The 20,225-nt window shown below is 39.0% G+C and overlaps 1 protein-coding gene and 1 pseudogene across 10 annotated transcripts in view; one reads left to right on the forward strand and one right to left on the reverse strand.

Moving 5' to 3' along the window:
• The window catches only part of PHACTR2 (phosphatase and actin regulator 2), a 255,813-nt gene that overhangs the window by 113,311 nt on the left and 122,277 nt on the right, over window positions 1–20,225 (reverse strand). Inside the window, exon 1 of one of the 10 annotated variants that reach the window (XM_048225868.2) lies at window positions 13,654–14,077. The exons of 6 other annotated variants lie outside the window; for them this stretch is intronic. In XM_048225868.2, the coding sequence (XP_048081825.1) occupies window positions 13,654–13,699 (46 nt within the window). In that variant the 5' untranslated portion in view covers window positions 13,700–14,077. Of the gene's footprint in view, window positions 1–13,653; window positions 14,078–20,225 lie in introns of those variants that run through there. 3 more of the 10 variants (XM_026504948.4, XM_057310995.1, XM_057310997.1) reach the window with 3 other exon arrangements.
• On the forward strand, window positions 9,276–9,626 carry LOC113259512 (NADH dehydrogenase [ubiquinone] 1 alpha subcomplex subunit 5-like; annotated as a pseudogene).

The raw sequence follows: 20,225 nt of genomic DNA on the forward strand, positions 1-20,225 counted from the left end.
TTTAAAAAGGTATTTAAGGTAAGACGAGGGCATAATAGGTGGGCCCTAATCCAATTACTGGTGCCTTGGTTAAGATAATAGAGATCGGATAGACCTGTAGTTCATAGACCACATGAGAACACAGGGAGAAAGCGCAAGGACAGAGCCTCAAGAGAAACCCAACCTTGATCTTGGACTTCTAAGTACTAAGTTCTGACACTCCAGATCTGTGAGAAAATGAAATTCTATTGTTTAAGCCAACCCAGTCTGTGCGAATTTGTTATGGCGCCCCCAGCAAACTAATACAGACTTTTACTACTATCTGTAAAGCTGTTTATTCACACACTGAAGACAGAATGAAAATGTCACACAGCTTCCAACCTCATCTCTACCCCACCCAACAGAGGGGAAAAGTTCTTTAAAGGCTTCTGCTATGATCACTTTATAACGGCTTTATAAATTAAAACATCATCATTTGAAAAATGAATTCTGACAATAAATGTGTTCTGACATTCCATGGTCTGATGACTACAGGGGATTCAGTCTTTTTTAAAAGTGTACAGTTCTAGATCCTTTTTAAAATCTCCAGTTTGATTTTACTCTTTTCGTGTTTTCTTTAAAAAAAACTGGCAGCCGAGTACTTTCCAAGCGACAGCACACTAGTTGTGCACATATGTATATAATTCCATTTTAGTAGACTTTAGGAAAATGAAACACTGCTCTGTTAGGCACACAGGAACATTCACCATGAGCTCAGTTAACTCGTTCTGGCTTGTTCCAAGTTTCCATCCTCAGCCAGCTCCTCCACAGACGCCTGGCAGGTCAGCGCGAGTTAACTTTACAGATGTAGAAGAAATTTTGAAAAACACAGAATCCCTTTAAATAGATGAAATCGGCAATTGCAATCCTGAATCATCCTGTCAGGTTGCCCTGCTCAGTCCTGTGGGCTACTCAGCTGTGGCCAGAAACATTTTTATTCTGGAAGGAAGGTCCAAGGCAGTGCTCAGCAGGCCCTCATCAGAGCACCTTAGACAAACAACAGTGGCCTTTTCTCGGGAAGGCTGAGAAACCCTTTAGAAAAAGCTTTTAAGAGACCCCAATTAAGACTGGAATTTACTTCACACTGGGCAATGTACTGCAAAATAGGCACATCACTGAAAGGAAAGACCCCTGAAGTACAAACAGAGGCAAAAATAAAAAGCCAAACGTTTCCAAAAGAAACATATGAAAAGAATTTTTAAATAAATGATTGCTTCCTTTTGAAGTTTTCAGAATTTGCTGCCCACATTTCTAAAAGAGAAAAGGGCTCGGCCTCCTTTTTAGAAAATAGATCTTACTAAAATCTTTCTTACAGTCCCTCCCACGCATTAGTAAACACCTGTTTTCATCCAGCCCCCTGCTCTGTCACTTTGGTTCCTCCTTAAGTAATTAGCATGCAGCCACCTCAGATGAAGTTCAAGGAGGTCTTCCTAAAAAGGCAACAGAGTTGAAATTCTGTGTCCTTTCCTTAAACAGTAATTGTCATTCTGCAGATAACTTCTTTCCCTTCGAATGTAACTGTATTTACCTCAAACCTGACTATTGTGGGAAATGAGTTATTTTGCAGTTTATAATATTAGCAAAATGTACGTAAGAGCAAAAAAATTTCTGGCAAGGAGATTCTGCCAAAATTGTACTTGACAATGGGAATACTTGCTCATATTAACGACCAAATTTATCAAGACACTGGGTACAGAACATCAGTGTTTCTGAACTGGACATTTTGTAACTTCTACCTCATGTCAAGAGAAGACACATTGTTAATGAAGAGAAATTTTCATCTGAAGCCACTTTTTAAACCCTGCCAATCTCCAGAGGATGTTTCTCATGTTAAGAATCTTGTGGAATGCTTGCTGAAAATTTAGATTCTGAGACCCCTCTCCAAAAGATGGGTTTTGCTGTTACCCAGAAGTGGATATTTTCCCCAGGCATACTAGGTGATTCTCACAATCAGGCAAGTCTGTTAAAAACCATTATTATCACAGTAAACATATTTTTAAATTAGCCCATTCAGCTATAAAACATTAAACTTCCGTAAGATATTTTTTAGACTATAACAACAAGAGTAGATCAAAGTTGAGTTCTCATGTGACAATCATTCAAGAAAGCCTTTTGAAATTAATTAAAAGCTATGAGCTAAAGAGAAAAAAATTAATCTACATAAAGATAAAATATTAATTGTGGTTAATTATTAGTGACAGTGGGTACTTTTACATATTATAGCAAGTTTGCTTTGCTACCTTATGACCCAATCAAGCTATCAACCAAGTAGAAAGCCATAATAAAGATGCCTTCTGATAGTAGGTCTCAAAAAAAGCCAAGCCGCATGAGCTTTTCTCAAGAAGCTACCTGTGTGCTCTGTCCAAATTAGGAAACAGACCCAGAAAAGGTAAGACCCTGATCTTGCAACCCGGAGATCCATTACAAGAGGGAAGTGGAAGGATCCCCAGGATGATATGAAGAGAGATACAGGGCAACAGCTGGGCAGCAAGCTTAGAGGAAATCCAGTCCAATCTGGATTCACTTCTTACAGATGAACTTGACAGAATCACAAAAGTGTTTGAACATACTGAGAAGAGATTCACAAAACTGGGGAAAGATTTGGGGGTGAGTATGCAGGACCCTTCGCAAGCAAACAAAAAACACCAAGTAAGGAAAGCAAAAGCCATGCAGGAAAGAAACAGTAATCCTGGTTTACCACAAGGCTTCGCTATCATCAGTTTTTACGTAGTTATACAGAATACTATTCTAATCAAAAGCACAATGTAAGAATGCTGGGAACATGGGAACATGGAGGATGGGAAATGCGTGATGGGGCTGGGAGACAGGGGTCAGAGAAGGTGTGAAAAACAAAGGTACGTTTCCAATTTCTACTGTGAGGTCAATAATAATGTGTCAAGCTGAACAATTGATAATTAGCAATGTAAGCATGCTATTTAGAGACTGGAGGTAAATAATAATCAGTTTAAACAACTGTACACTTCTTGGGTGATACTTTCCACTCAGTTTGTATCACTCTATTAATATTCGACCTGACAAGACTGAGCCATTCATTTATTCCACAAACAGCTGTGTCAGGCATAGATGTCAGAATAAGAAGGCAGATTGGGAAACAAGATAAGGTCCCTTAGCTCCTGGAGCTTAGGTTCTAGTGAAGGGAGACAATGACAAACAGGATAATCTGAAAGGTCAGTGCAATGAAAGGGCAGAGAACTGTAGCTTGAGGTGGGTGGACAGGCTCCTCTAAAGAGAGCTGGACAAGGAAGGTCTCTATGAAGCAGGTCATGCCGGAGCGAAGATAAGGAGTCGACTTTATAAAGAGCTAGTGGAAGAGTGTCCCCTACCTCCTGGATAGAGAGAGCAGAAACTGCCAAGGTCACAGGTAAGACTGAGCCAGGTTTGTCTGATGACCGAAACAGGGAGTAAAGCTACAGTATGGGGGTGAGGGGGGGGGCTGGGGGGAGGAGCAGGGACCAAGGGTCATAGAGGACCATGTGTGGCCTTGAGGGTCAGAGTACAAAATCTAGATTTCATTCTAAGTGCAGTGGGAAGACACAGGAAAGCTGTAAGGAAGTGACATGATTTATGTTTTAAAACAGTACTTTCACTGTTGCGTGGAACAGGACTTGCAGAAGGCTGAGAACAGAAGCAGGAGATCAGCTCAAGTCCACTACAGCTATCTGAGCAATGAGCGGTCAGGGGTTGGATGGGGGCATTGAAGACAGAAGTGAGGGGCCTGGATACATTTTGAAAGGAAAATGTACAGGACATGCTGATGGTTTGGTGTGAAGAGGAAGGGAAAACTCAAGAAAGACTCCTCAACTTCTGGCTAGAATGAGTGAGTGGTTGGAGGTATCATTTGGTGACATGTGGAAAGTTCAGGGAAGAAGGGGTTGGGAGGGTAAACTCCAGCCTTCTGTTGACACCTTTTACCTGGGAGATGCCCACGAGAGACCCAAGCAGAGCTGCCCAATAGACGGTTGCACATCTGAGCCTGGAAGCCCACGGCGAGGTCGGAGTTGCAGATACCCCCCAGGTCTGGTGTTCACTTCACCTTGCTGGGTGATTACAGATGACCTCTTGGTCCTGCCTTCTGTCTCCCCCAGGAAATCAATACTGCACGTGGCAGGCAGATTCATCCCCCAGGGGCAAAGCTCTAATCATTTCTCATTTGATAAAAAACTTCAGTGGTTCCCACCACCTGTGTGGGCCAGAATTCTTGTCCACCCCTTCTGTACTTTCTGGCCTCCCTGATTTGTCCCCACAGTTCTCCAGGTGTCCCTCTCCTTCCACCTTCCTTTCTGCCCATCTCCACCAAGTAGAGGAGCCATCTAGGCACAGACCCTTGTGGGCAGGGTCTGTGTGTGATTCCCCTTTGAATCTTACCCCACTGCTGTACACAGAACCTTCCAGGTAATTACTTCAGTTGGATGAAGGTGCCACCCTTTTTCCTTTTAATATTGCTTCACAAAACGAGCCCAACTTGCAGGAATATACCCACCCAGCACACACCAGTGCAGCTTTCCCAGGTTATTCTTAAGCAAAACACCAGTTCAGTCCCTTCTTTGTCAACCAAAATTCCCTTGGTGTTAATGGCTGGAATGTCATCCTTGCCAGAAGGTTTATATGAATAAAAACATCCAGCCCCTTGAAACCAAAATAAATGGAGGAGTAGTAAGCAAATATAAAGGATAACAGACCAAACTTTTAAAAGTAATGTTATGGGCTCATTGCCTTCTGGGGAACAGAAACTGTTGTTTTTGGTTTGGGTTACCCTGCTTCAGATAGCAACGGAATAGAGGGTGGACCAGAAGTGTTTATTTTCTTAAGACTATTTCCACCTCAAGAACACTTTTATGTAAGCTGAGTCCTCACTAAGTATGTATCTCTACTCAAGAACAGAGACTCCCAAGAACAGGCAGTTAGCCTATTACACTGAAGTCCCTCAAGACAAGAAAACGCGTCGGAACTTCTCCTTTACTCAACCAAAAGGCGCTTAATTAGAAGATCAACAACCCAGAGTCCTTATCTCCTTCCCTGCTGCATTAAGTAGGCAAAAAGTGAAGTCTGACCCCCCCACTGATTGTTATCCTCTCAGACTTCTGAAGATAAAATACACTGAAGCTAAAAGTATCTGGGATACTACTCGTCCACCAGACCTGATGCGCTGTGGACTAAAGAGAAACAAATGAAGTTCAAATGTGCTCGTTTTCTTTCTCTCCACGTGAGTGGCTGCATTTGCGTTACGATCAGACAGGCTAAGAAGAAAATTCAACTCAAAAAGAAGATGGCTACGGTAGGACCGATATTTTTGTTTTCATGATGGAATGCCCAAGAAAAACTAAAGTAGCTGAAAAGCAGCCAATGAACTTAAAACCAAGTCTGAGGACAGCTAGAGAAAAGCTGATACACTTACAGGTCAGCTCGTGGCTTTAATTCCAGGGGAGGTCCAAGGGCACACGGGATGTGGAAGTCCTGGCTACGATTGTGCCCAAAGCAGAGAAAAGTGGGACTGTCACACTACCTCCTCAGAAATGAAATTCCTCTATTTCATCCCACCCCTTCTAGATTTCTCTTCATGTAGAATCTTTATTTTAAACCTGCCTTTTAATATTTTTGTTATTTATTATAAAAATCACTCTTCAAAATTATATTTTACACCATTTTCTTAAAATATTTATTTATTTGACAGAGAGCGTGCATGAGCAGGGGGAGAGGCAGAAGGAGAGAGAGAGTCCTCCAGCAGACTCCCTGCTGAGTACAGAGCCCATGAAGGACCCTGAGATTATGACTTGAACGGAAATCAAGAGTCGGCCACTTAAGGGGCACCTGAGTGGCACAGCTGGTTGAATGTCAGACTCTTGGTTTCAGCCAGGGTCGCGATCTCATGGTCCTGGGATTGAGCCCTGCGGCGGGCTCATGCTCAATGAGGCGTCTGCTTGAGATTCTCTCTCCCTCTGCACACCCCCCCATGCACGTGAGCCCACATGTACACACGCTCTCTCTCTCTCAAATAAATAAATCTTTTAAAAAAGACAAGAGTTGGCCGCTTAACTGACTGAGCCACCCAGGCGGTCCATATTTTACACCATTTTTAAATGGCTTATTCCCTTATATGACCGTATCCCAATTAATTGAAAAAATTTCTTGGTGTTCAACTGCTATTTCCAATTTTTGGCTTTTAATAAACATTGTCCCAGTGAGTAATTATTTCCTTCTCAATATGCTTCTGAAAGTGGAACTGCCGGATCTGAATGTATGCACATTTTAAGGTTTTTAATATATATCACCAAGCTGCTCTTCTGATACGTTGTGCCAATTTAAACTACAACAAGACAACTGTCTGAGAATCATTCTTTTAAATCCTTGCTCAATTCATAGGTGATCAACGGCATCTTTTTTTTTTTTCATTAAACTGCTGAAACTATTTCAGATACCAATTGGTAAATTATGTCTCTTCTTTGATTAAGTAATGTGGGCAAGTTAACTCTCGTGGTTTAGTATTCCCCATCTGTAAAATGGGGATATTAATAGTAGTTACCTTTTAGGGATGTTGTGAGGATTAAAAAGTTAATTCAAGCAAGGCACTTAAAATAGGTTCTGACCTACAATGAGTTCACAATTATAGCCATCATATTTTGAAAAACCTCTGTTTATGTTCTTTTCTTGTTTTTCTATTTGAGCCTTTACTTTTTTTCTTATTGATATTTTTTCTTACTGATTTTTAAGGGTCTTAGTACTTGAAGATATTTATCAGTTTTCCATATACAATGCAAATATCTTGTCAACTTTATGATTTCCTTTTTCAATTTGCTGATGACGGGTTTTTTGCTATACATAAGTTTAAAAACTTAATATCATTAAATCATTCACTTTAAATCACAACAAGTTACAGAGATCCAACATTCAAAAATGAAACAGCAAAGGAAATCATGATTAACTCTAGTTCGTAAGAAAGAAAAGAATCGATCAATTTGACATGAAAAGTTTTTATGAAAAACAAATTTAAGAAGAAAAACATAGAAAAATGTTTACAATACATGATAAGCACAAGGCTAATCTCCTTAACACGAAAATCTGCAAGATCTGTCATAACCAATTCAGAGAAAAAGAAATACAAATGCTCTACTTCTCTCATAATCAAAGTGAGATGCCCCTTTTTGCATATAGATAGACACGGATTTTTTCAAATTAATTATGTATGACATTGTAGTTATGTATAGTTATGTAGAGTGTTCACTGCACAAGGGCACCTAAGCAAGGGAATGAGTTGGGACATAATTCCTGCTAATGTTCCACCGGGTAAATCTGTGCCTGCAGGGCTGCCTCACCCAGAGGGAGTGAGTTCAGTTTCTCACAAAGCACCATATGGTCGAAGAGAGATCCTGATATGCCTGCAGTGCTGGTGAGAGTTCGGAAAAAGGCATTTTCATATACTGAGCAGATATACTGATATACAGCCTCTTTGAGAGTCATTTGGCAAAGTCTATCAAAACAAAGTATACAAATCTTTTGACTTGACAATTCCACTGCTAGGATTTTACTGGTCCAGGTAGGTCGAGATGTTTAGATAGAGATGCTCATTTCAGCATTTTTCATAATAGCACACACACAAAAGAGCCCCAAAACAATACAAAAATACAAACATAAAAGATAAAAACATAATAGAGTCCTTTTAAAAAATTATGATATATCTACATATTGCTTGTTTATAGGATTAAAAATATCAATACGGAAATACTTTGAAGTTATATTACGTGAAAAACTCAAACTCTAGAGCAGTAAGTATATAACATGTCTTGCTTGTGTTTTGATTAAGATACATATACTTGAATGAAAACTTTCTGAAATGAAAACCAAAAAAAAAAAAAGTTGTTCATTCCGGGTTATAATTGGGAAGAGATTGGGGGTCTGGGAGGGAGAAAAACACACTTTTAGCCTGACTCATCTCATAAAGTTTTACTTCTGATCATGTGCATGTTATTTTCATTAAGGAAAATAAACCCTATCCATTTTTGCCTTCATGATTTCTTCCTACACCAGGTTTACACAGAAATGGGTAAGTACTGGGCGCATGGGTGGCTCAGTCGGTTAAGCGTCTACCTTAAGCTCAGGTCACAATCTCAGGATCCTGGATCGAGCCTCGCATCGGGTTCTCTGTTCAGCAGGGAGTCTGCTTCTCCCTCACACTTTCCCTCTGTGCTCTCTCTCTCTTTCTCAAATAAATAAATAAAATCTTGAAAGAAAGAAAGAAAGAAAGAAAGAAAGAAAGAAAGAAAGAAAGAAAGAAAGAAAGAAAGAAAAGAATTAAGAAAGGAAGAAAGAAAGAAAGGAAGAAAGAAAGAAATGGTAAGTATTCTGGGCAGGACCTGGGCCCTGACCAAGATATGAAAACCCAGAAACACAGACAGACAGAGGTTCTATCATGGCCTAGGTGTGATGCTGAATACTTCATTCACTTGTTCCCTCGTCTCCTAAAAATCAGAGTGGCTTCCTCTGCTCTTTTAACTCAAGGGCTGAGGTCAAATAGCCAAGAGCTGGTCTGTGTGGCACAGTGGGGGTGGTGTGGTGCTGAACAGGACAGAAGAAATGGTTACCAGATTTAAATACCACCCTTCAGCAACAGAGCCAGAGTAACACATAATTCTTGAAGTAAAAAACAAACAAACATAACCCTCATTCATAAGATCATTGGCTTAAAGTGATCAGGCTGTTCACTGAGAATATTTGTTGATTCATTCATATATTCAACAAACATTTATTGTGTCCAATCCACCATGCCTTGTACTTGGTCAGGGGAATACTGAAGTCTCAATGCTTCTAGGACATGAGGCCAGAGGGTACTGAAAACACCTCCTTGGAGACATATTTGTTTGGCCTGTGCTTAGAAATAATGGATCTAATCCTCAGTAAAATACTAGCAAACCAAATCCAGCAATACTTAAAAAGGATTATACACCATACCCACATAAGCTTTATTCCAGGAATGCAAACTTGGTTAAACATTTGAAAATCAATTAATGTATTTTACCATATTAATAGAATGAAGGACAAAAAACCATAGGACTATCTCAACAGAGGGAAAAAAAGCCTTTGACTCCTGCATGACAAAGATGCTCACAAACTAGGAACAGAAGGGAACTTTCTGATAAAAGGGCATCTACGAAAAACCCACAGCTAACACAACATGGTAAAAACTGGTTGTTTTCCCCCTTAGATCAGGAAGAAGACAAGAACTTTCACTCTTGGGCTCTGTCATGGCGGCTTTACTAAAGGAGACCACCAGCCTTGTGGGACTGGCTGTATGTGAGTCATACAAGAGGCTAAGAATATTGTACACAGATTCTTGACGTTCTTGAGCAAATTCCTAAAAATGCAGCCTATAGAAAGTATACAGAACAGATAACAAATGAGAAGCTACTCTGAGTACGGTTAAAGCAGAACCAGATGTTAAGAAATTAGAAGACCAACTTCAGGGTGGCCAACGAGAAAAGGTGATTCTTCAGGCTGAAAATGAACTAAGTCTGGCAAGAAAAATGATACAGCAGAAATCATGGAAGCCTTTAGCGGAAGAGCCTCCTGCTAACCAATGGAAATGACCAATATAATCGTGATTAAATGACTAGTGTGTTGATGGGAAACTGATATAATTAAATGTTCTGTTGCATTAAAAAAAAAAGTTCACTCTTGCCACTGCTATTCAACATCATAGTGTATAATAAGTGAGGGCAATCAGACAAGGAAAAGAGATAAAAGACATTCAGATTGGAAAACAAGAAGTAAAATTATCTCTATTTGCACCTGACTTTGTATAGAGATCTTGTATATAGAAATCCTAAGGACTGCACTGAAAAACCACTGGGACTAAAAAATGAGTTGAACAAATTTGCAGGGTATAAGATTAATATGTAAAAATTTATTTTTGTATATCTATACACTAGGTAGCAACATTCTGAAAATGAAATAATATAATTTCATTTATAATAGTATCAAAAATAATAAAATACATAGGGATAAATTTAACAAAGAAAGAGCAATACTTAAAACTATATTTTATAGCAAAACTATAAAACACTGTGGAAAGAAATCAAAGATCTAAATAAATGGAGACATTTGTGTTCCCAGATTGAAAGACTTCATTTTGTTTTTGTTTTAAAGACTTCATATTGTTAAGAGAACACTGTTATTCAACACAATCCCTATCAAAGTCCCAGCTGGCTATTTTGCAGAAATTGACAAGCCGACTGATTCATACAAAAATGCAAGGGGGCTAGAATAGCAAAAAGAATCTTGCAAAAGAAGCAGAAAGTTAGGGCACCTGGCTGGCTCAGTTGGTAGAGCACACAACGCTTGATTTCAGGGTTGTGAGTTCGAGCCCCACATTGGGTGTAGAGATTTTTTTAAAATAAAATCTTTAAGAAACAAAAATTTTTTTTTAAGAAAGACCAAAGTTAGATGACACACTCTTCTGTTTTAAAACTTACTACAAAGCTACAGTAATCTACACAGTGTGGTATATTAATAGACATACAGACTAATGGGACAGAAGTGAAGTGTTCAGAAATAAACCCTTACATATACTGTCAATTGATTTTTGAGAAGGTGCCAAGACAATTCAAAAGGGAAAGAATCATCTTTTCAATATATGGTGCTGGACAACTAGATATCCACATGGAAAAGAATGAAATTGGAGCCCTACAACACACCACACACAAAAATTAACTTAAAGTGTATCACAGACCTAAATGTAAGAGCTAAAATTATAAAACTCTTAGAAGAAAACTCAGGTGTAAATCTTCTTGACATTGGTTATGCAATGGTTTCTTAGATATAACTCCAAAAATACAAAGAAAAAAAAGATAAACACAAAATAATCAAAATTTCAAAATTCTGAATTGCAAACCATATCAAGAAAGTGAAAACACAACCAGAGAATGGGAGAAAATATTTGTAAATCACGTATCTGGTAATGACTTATCTCCAGTACATAGAGAATTATTTTATCTCAATAACAACGTCAAATTACCCAATTACAATTGGGCAAATGACCCGAACAGACATTTTTCCAGAGAAGACATACAGATGGCCAACACGTACATGAAAAGTCGATCAATGTCATTAGTAATTAGGAAAATGCACATCAAAGCACAATGAGATACAACTGCACATTTACTAGGATGACTACAATCAAAAAGATAAGTAACGAGTATTGGCAAGGATGTGGAGAAACTGAAATCCTCATACACTGCTGGGGGGAATATGAAATGGTACAGCTGCTTTGGAAAACTGCTTGGCAGTTCCTTAAAACATAACATAAACACAGAATTACCATGTGACCCAGCAATTCCACTCCTAGAAATATACCAAAGAGAAATGAAAACATATGTTCACCAATAACTTGCACATGAAGTTCACAGCAGCACTAGTCATAGAACCCAAATGTCTATCAACTGATGGAAGGATAGATAAAATGTGGTATGTCCATACAGTGGAACGTTATTTGGCAATGAAAAGAAATGAAGCAATGATACATGTTACAACATGGATGACCCTTGATAACATAACTGATAACATAACGCTACGTGAAAGAAGTCAGTCACAAAAGGGCATGTGATGTATGTTTCCATTCACACAAAATGTTCAGAAATAGCAAATAGATTAGTGGTTCATTAGGACTGGGGCTGGGGGTTGAGTAGGCTGGGAAAAGAGATTAATGGTTGCACAACACTGAATACACTAACAAATTGTACATTTTCGGCAGGTGAATTTCATGGTATGCTAATTATATGTCAATCAAGTTGTTTTTAAAAAACAGAAATAATGGCTCTAACTGCATGTTTTCAGAAATAATGATTAATGGTCTTCCTAAAACCTAGAGAAACAGATGCAGCCCTAAGCTGAAAGTTCAAGAGACTAAAATCAAGAAAGTGAAAAGCAAGCTGACTCGTGGCTTAAGATGATTATTTTACAAAAGCCCAAATCAAATATCTTTCATAGTCAAGCATAACTTTTCGCTTAACATTACTTTTTGTATAAATCAGCTGCACAGTTTCTCGACATGATTAGTCATTTTATTGGGAATTATAGCAATCTGGGTATTTTTTGCTGTACTGGGAAAGAGCTAGGACAGTCATATTTTAAGATTCTATTCTGCTTCTTGGTGATCAGTTATGCAATATTCTTTGCTTTTCGTAAAGGCAAAATTCACTTTTCTAATACTAGCCCTGACAATATTTTGCAGCAAAAGAATTAAATTCGGGGCGGTACCTTATACCTGTTGTATTCGAGTGTTGATTTAATTCTGTAAATTTAAAATATTAACTCCTCCTTAAAATGAAAGAAGTCACCCTGTTTTAAAGTAAGACTAAGGAAACTAGCCTCATTTGCACAAGATAGTTTACTACAGTTAAGATCCTAATCAACACCCCCCCCATCCCATCCCCAAAAGCCATCACTATGAAGTCTCTGAGGTTCTGGAGCTTTGTACAACCTTGTCCTTAACAGGAAGGAAAGGTGTGATCTTTTTTTGGATTTTGATTTCTCTCCTTTGTAGAAGGTTCCTCCTTTGTGGACATTAACATCAGCCCCAGCAAAGCTTATGATTTTTCAGGGTGTGAAGCTCGCAGTATAAACAAACCCATGTGGGGGGAAGTTGGAATGATAGAATGCTATCTAGTTGGGAGATATCCTGGAGCTGATTTAAAAAACCTTCATCTGTGCCCTGTCACTTCCTTTCAGCAAGATCCTGTTAATGTTTACACAATTTTAAAAGTGTATCGGATATCTCAAGGAATAACGTAAATGGCCCCTTTGAGGTTTTTTTTTTCATGTTGATGGAAAAATATCAAAATAGGACCTTTTAAATTTATTTCATTATCCAATCACCAGTAATGCCACCAAAAAGCTGTTTATCCCTACCCCGCTGGAGGAACGCCAGGCGTACCTTCCTTCCCCTTTTTAAAGAAAATGGAAAAAACAAACTTTTTAGACAGATCATTGCAACTTAGAAATGTTACACACGATTCCATAAAACGAACTTTAGCCCTCGAAACTGAGTTTGTGAGGTATGTGTCCCCCAGTTTCATAGCTTATGTGTCTAACATAAACAAAACAAATGATCTTTTGAAATGATTAAGCTTTTTAAAAGTTAGTATTCAGAATTCTGCCAGGATAAGAGAGAGCAATGGGCACTTCTACTCTGAAAACAAACCATAAATCAGTTGACAAGCTTGAAAGAATTCAGTTCTAGTCTGTTCGGAAGCCAAGCGTAAATACAGAAAAGCCTGTTGGCACTTCTACCTTGCTCTCTAAGTTTCGCGTTTTAAAAACACCGCAATACGCAAATGGCGTTTCTCGTAACTTTCAGGCTCGGAAGAAATTCAGATAAACACCCAGGCGAGGCATCTCGTACGGAAAATGGAGCCTGTGCCTTTAAGGTAAAATCGGCTGGATCCCAAAACGCATTCCACTTCTCCACGACAAAGAGTTTGGGGGAGCGCTACCTCTCGGGTTTCTCCGAGGGACTTGGCGGGTTCGGGCAGAGTCCGACCTGCCGCGGAGCCCTCGGCCGTCCCAGCTGCCCTGAGCAAGCCCAGCGCCCGCGCGGCGGGGGCGCCCCGTGCGCCCCGGACTCACCGCTGCTGGGCTGCGGGGACAGCGTGGAGACCGAGGTCTGGCCCATGTCTGGGGTCGCGGGGCCAGGTCTGGAGATCACGCGGCTCCTTTGGTCCTTCGATCATGGGTCCGCTCGCAGGCAGGTTTCCAAGTGCCCATTTCCCGGGCTGTGCGGAGCTGCCCGCCGGATTCCCTCACCTTCTCCCCGGCGCGGGTCTCCCAGCCCGGCCGGCCGCAGCCGGCGAGGCGGATCCTGCCCAGCGGATGCCTGTCATTCCTCTATGCAGATTAGCTGGGGTCAGGGGTCACGGGGGAGGAGGGAGGGGAGAGGGCGAGGGGGAGGGGAGGAGGGGAATGGGTGCAGGGGGACTAAGTGGTGGGGAGGGGAGAGGCCCGGCGGGTGCAGCGGCGCCCGCGGGGGCTGTGAGACCGGCACCGCCCCAGGGTAGTAGAGAGTTCAGGCGACTCCCGCTTAACTTAAAAGGTTCAATGTCAAATGATCCTTTAGGGCTGTAAGAAAAGGAATTAAAGTACTTAGTCACGGTACTTAATTTAACAAAATTTGTTCTTTAAAGTTGGTTTCTTCCTCACATTCTGTTGGCAGTACTGCAGGACTGTTAGATGTGTCCTCTGTGTGGGGCTTTCCTCGTTTTAAAAATTAGCTTCCTTTTAACAAACAAAAAAATTAGTGGCCTCAGTTACGTTGAACAATAAATCTGGAAGATGGAGCTATGTGTAAGATTAGCAAAGGACAAACTTTGCTCTCTCCACCTCAACTCCAGGAAGCTGACCTCTCCTATATTCAAAAAGAATCACTGTGGTATCTCTGAAACCTTGTGGTAAGGAGTTTAAATATACAAAAAGGTGAAAACAACAAAAACAAACGGTAATTTGTTGTAGAAGCTAACATTCCCTAAAAGTTGAATTAAATCCTGACGTAAGTAAATCTCAACCCCAAACTTCTTAAAAATACGAATACAGATACTCTTGGTATATACAACTGATGAGTAACCTATAGATTCTATATAGTGCATTATATATATAGACTCTAAAGATTACTCATCAATTGCATATATGTATATATATGTGTTTACGTATATATATGTATATATATATATATATATATACCTCAATAGGTAGTGCATTAGACTGGGTAGTGGTCACATAAATGTGTTCACTTGATGAAATTTCACTGTATACTATGATTCGTGCATTTTTCTGAATGTATATATTTCATTAAAAAGTAAAAAATTAACTGCAATATATTTAGTTCATTTGCCACAGCTTTCACTTTTTAGATTATCCTAGACATTCCACTCTAAACTATTAAAAAGCTATATAATATATATATTATAAAATAGTAATCTAAGTTATTTAAAACCTTAAGCATGAAAATCTTTTTTTCTGAAGTTTGTCTGCCTTGCTTTATTTTTTGAAAGACATTGACTTGTCTGTTTCATCATAATTATGTAAGTTGCCCTATTTTGTTCACACCCAAATAGTCCACCCTCTATTGTGGAGAATTTTTTCCCCTAAAATAGTGTGATCAATTATCTACTTCCCTTTGCCTAATTCATTCTTAAGACACTTGATTTTTTTAAAATGAAATTGAGGATTAACCAAGATGTGAGTTCTAATTAGGGCAATGAAATCAATCAACTAAATTTCTTTATAAAGTGCAAAACTGTTATATTTTGGGAACACATCCCACCGGGGGGACTCATCAGTGAGAGTAAACAATTATAATGGCTCTTCCATTTCTTTACTTTAATAAGTTTGCCTTAAAACAATAACAAAAAAAATTCAAGTTCAGTGTTTTCTCAACCTAAATTGAGAGGAGGGAACTTCACATTCTTCCTTCCATTGATTGAGCCTAATTAATAAGGGAGGTCACTGATCATAAGAAATACACAGTAAATTTTGCACATTAAAAATATGTAAATGGAGGGGCACCAGGGTGGCTCAGTCCTTTTAAGCACCCCCCTCTTGGTTTTAGCTCAGGTCATGATCTCAGGGTGGTGAGATTGTGCCCTCCTGGGCTCCTCACTCAGGCAGGCAGGAGTCTGCTTCACTTCCCTCTCCCTCTCCCTCTGCCCCACCTGCTCATGCTCTCTCTCTCTTTCTCAAATAAATAAATAAATCTTTAAAAATTATGTAAATGTTATGATTTTTAAATTGACAAAGGCTAACTTTGAGGCTATTTTTGCTATCATTGATCTTCTTTTCCTTGAGAAACAATGAAGTGTTTCTTTTTTATTTCTTCTGCAAATTCTTATTTCAAACATCAAAGGGGTATTCTGTAGTTCTCTTCTTTCAGGATTTGCTAAATCCATCTATATTTACCTTATTCAAAACCTTTCAGGATTTGCTAGTTAATATAATCTTAGCCTCATCTGAGATTCCTATAATCCCCTGATCAGGTTACACACTTTTCTCTGAAACTTTTCCAGTTCCATTACATTATCCTTGAAACATGTCAACCAAAACTACAGTAAGTGTGCATCAAGGTTTCCTTACAAGGGTGAGACAGTTATTCTATTTTGCTGTCTTTTTATCAAGGCTAACAAATTATACTAATGAACATAGAAAAAGTCTACAGAAATCCCTAAATTCCAGTTATAGGTCATCACGTTAGAATTTATCATCTAACAAGAGTATTTTAAGATAATTTCCAAAATTGCCTTTTTCTTGCCTTAGTAGAGATAATCAATTATTCGGCCAAATTACAGTCTTACTAAGAGCTCTGGGTATTAATCCTACAGATTATAGTGTAACTATGGGAACATGTAATGCCATCGGAAAAATATGGACATTTCTCTGTGTATTACCTCTTTCCACGGAGTTTATAAAAATGCTAAATAAGATTAGTGCCAACATCTAACTCTGAGGAAGCCATCTATTTATAATTCTTCAGCCTTTATCCCGTTGGTCCTGCTCTTTGGTCTGTATTTCTAAACCAAACTTTTGTCCAGCAATATCCTGATAAATACTCAATACTCGGGTTTGTCTGGGGGTGGGGGACAAGATTGATTTGTGACTTGTGTGTAGTACTTGCCAATTTCCTTAATGTAAATACTCCTACAATGGCCAATTCAACAAACAGTCGACTGGCTTGCAAAATTTATGTCAATTGGTTTGCAAAATTCCTGGAAATTTAACAACTGGCTTATATGAGCTGCCTTCAGCATACCACTACTTTCATCCTTTATAACGTGCTGTCATCAGGTCATACCATGACTGAAATTGAGGAATAGTCTATGTTAAGCTCTCCTAAAAATATAGAATGATGGCATCTACTGATTTTTCCACTCTACAGTCTAAATATCTTTCAATCCCTGAAAGACTTATTCGTTTACTTCCAGAAAGAAGTTAAAGTGAGTGGATTAGTAAAATAGAATTTCCCCTTCCTGAATCTGGTTTGCCTTTTGACAAAAAGGTTGTATGTGTGCATACAACCTTGGTGTTTTCAGGCATTTTATCTTATCACATAGATTTCACTGGTCTGTCTGACTTGGAGTTATGAAGCTCTCCTACCTGGGGTACCCAAAGTTACCCTTGCACCCCTGATGGATGCAAATCACTAGATTTACTAGATAAAAGTGAAAAGCATAAATAAACCTTAGCCTCTATTTGTGGAAAAGTCCGTACCTACTAGGTTCAAGTCCAAACTGTAGATACATAATTTGGTGGCTACAGAAGATGCTGTATAATTAGAACAGTCATGACTACCAAATCCTATCCTTTAGGTGACTGCCAGTCTTTTCTAGCCCCATCTAAGCTTGGAGTGGGAGAAACAGTGAGATCTTTCTCCCTCAGAGCACAAATGCCACGAATACACATCATGGGGGTCTGGCTTTGCCCTGATGCTGCAGAACCAATTTTGAGACACCAGCAGTTGGGTGGGAGAGAAGGGTTAGGCAGACTCCCAGCAGATGAGATGGTTGGTCAGAACAGTGGTGGTCCAGGAAGCAAAGCGGCTGGTGGTGGCCATGATGAGTAGATGAAGATTCTCACAACTGGCGCTCTTATTCCTGGACTTGGCCATGAAAATTCGGTGAAGTACAGACATTTCCCTGAGTCAGGGGAATTACAGTCAAAGAAAAACCCTTTCCTACTGGGAAGGAAATGAAACTTAGTGATTAAAACTGAGTAATTTTCCAAATAGGATTTTATTTCCCCCAATGTCTTAGGTTGTTTTCTAGATACAACGGTCAGAAGAAACAACAGAAATTCACAGGTCATCTAAGACCACTACGTTAGCCAATTATTTTCTTTCTATTTAACATTGTCAGATTGATTGAAAAGCAGAAAACTGTCTTTTCTTCTTTCCGCTGGTGGAGGTGCTAGAGGGCAGTTTTTATTTTTTTAGTATATGTGCTGCCGGAGCAAGCACACTAGAGAGCAATTTTTAAAGTTAAAAGGCTATTTTAACACAAGGGGGTTCTAATAACCAGGTAAAAGGATACATAACTCAGAAACTAAAAACTAACACGCAAACATTTTTAAGTATTAAGGTACTTTTTTTAGTAGAATGTCTGCGGGGTTTTTAAAACTTTGTATTACTCCAAAACTTGGCTACATTTTGTAAAAGGAAGCTTACTTAGAAAATATAATTACTAAAATGCGAATTACAATTTTACTGGATCTTATAATTTCAGTTGAAATTCTGCATATGTAACTAGCATTTACTTTTTAAAATATTATTCTATAGCATTGCTACCAAATGTTTCCTGTGCCTTTTATTTGGACAATTCTGAGAGATTTTAGTTTTAACATGATAATATAAACAGACAAAGGAGAATTTTGGTTAAGAAAAGAATTACAACTTTGGGCATTCTAGTCATATTAAGCATCAATAGGAGAGAAAAACACATTCCACAAGTATTAGAACAGGAAACAAACCTGTAAAACAGGCTTTTCTTTCCTATTGTTCTCATATTTTTATATGATTTATTTCCTGAGTTTTCCTTCTACTGCTTGCTTGAGCTAGGATTATCAAAATACCTTGCCCCTGCCTTGCCCTGAGTGAGTCTCCACAGAGGGCGTGGTGTAACTCACGTGTGCTTACTTAGTGATTGAGTTGGACAGTTGGAAGATTTATTCTGGAAAACAAAGACCTTATGGGTGGTGCTGCCATTTCCTTTCCCCCAAATTTTCTCCACCCCAGGAGAAATAGTGTGTATTCTGCTGCACTTCATTCCGCAGGAAAGACAAATTACTCATCCACAGTGTCTAAGACTCTGACAACTGCTGTAAAATTAATAATCTTTAATTACTGATCAAAATCTATAGAGACCAATCCTTAAAGACATCTTTAATAATTACTGCCCAATTTACAGAAAATAATTGCTAAAAGTAAGGTCCAAATCATTGTTTTTGGTTTCTTTTTTTAAGATTTTATTTATTTATCTGAAAGAGAGAAGGAGAGAGAGAGAGAGAGAGAGAGAGCAGGTGCAAGCACAAGCAGTGGGGAGGGGCAGAGGGAGAGGGAGAAATAGACTCCCCACTAAGCAGGGAGCCTGATGTGGGACTCCATCCCAAGACCCTGAGATCATGACCTGGGCCAAAGGCAGACACTTAACCAACTGAGCCACCCAAGTGCCCCCAAATCATTGTTTTATTAACCATAACATCCATCCCTAGGACCTACCAAAATGTCTGGCACCTGGGAGGGAACTTAATACATATGTGATGAATAAAAGAATAAGCATTTACATTACCTCCATAATTACAACAACTTAAAGTATGGATAAAAAAATCATCTAGAACTATATGTATGATTTTGATTATAGTAATATAGACTCCATAGCAAAATAATATCAAGTCTGTCAATGACTGTAAATTTGCTTTTATATGCTTTATATGAATAATCATCTAGTCGTTCAGTTACATTGACTAAGCACCTCCCATAAGCCCGGTACCTATAGTGCATGGGACGTTAGTGAGGTACAGACCCTATCCTGGCGGGAGTTCATAGTGAGGAGATATATAATCTATATATATATGGAGAGGGGTGGATATTGTGGCTTCCACGTAAATGAGTATAACAGTGAATACTATGATAGAGATTTGTTCCACCAAGAGTTAAGGATGAACAACGGGCTGCTACAGAGGCGGCTCTGAACTTTATCAATTGCCAAATTTGCATCTTTCCAACAGAGAGGCAGCAATTCATCCTGAAGACGCCTCCAGATTGTGACAGGCTTTCTAAATCAAAGAAAGATTCAATTTTGATAATATGTGGATCATCTAAACTGCATTTGTTTGTTTATTTATTGCTTACAGCTTTTTGAGGAATGATTTACAAACCCTAGAATCTATTCATTTTATGTAAACAATTCAATGAGTTTTGGTAAAAAATAGTGTAACCACCACCACCACAATAAAGTTTTAAGAAAGCGTTGAGAGCCCTCAAAAGTCCTTTCAAGTCCTACGGTTAATCCCCGTCCTACCCCCTGGAAATGGCAACTACTGATCGCTTTCTATCCCTATTGTTTTCACTTTTCTAAAACTTCATAAATGGGATAACACCATATGCAGTTTTTTTTTATATCTGGCTTCTTTCACTTAATGTTTTTGATATTCATCCATGT

This window comes from Ursus arctos, unplaced genomic scaffold (assembly GCF_023065955.2).
Source record: "Ursus arctos isolate Adak ecotype North America unplaced genomic scaffold, UrsArc2.0 scaffold_13, whole genome shotgun sequence".
Classification (NCBI taxonomy): domain Eukaryota; kingdom Metazoa; phylum Chordata; class Mammalia; order Carnivora; family Ursidae; genus Ursus; species Ursus arctos.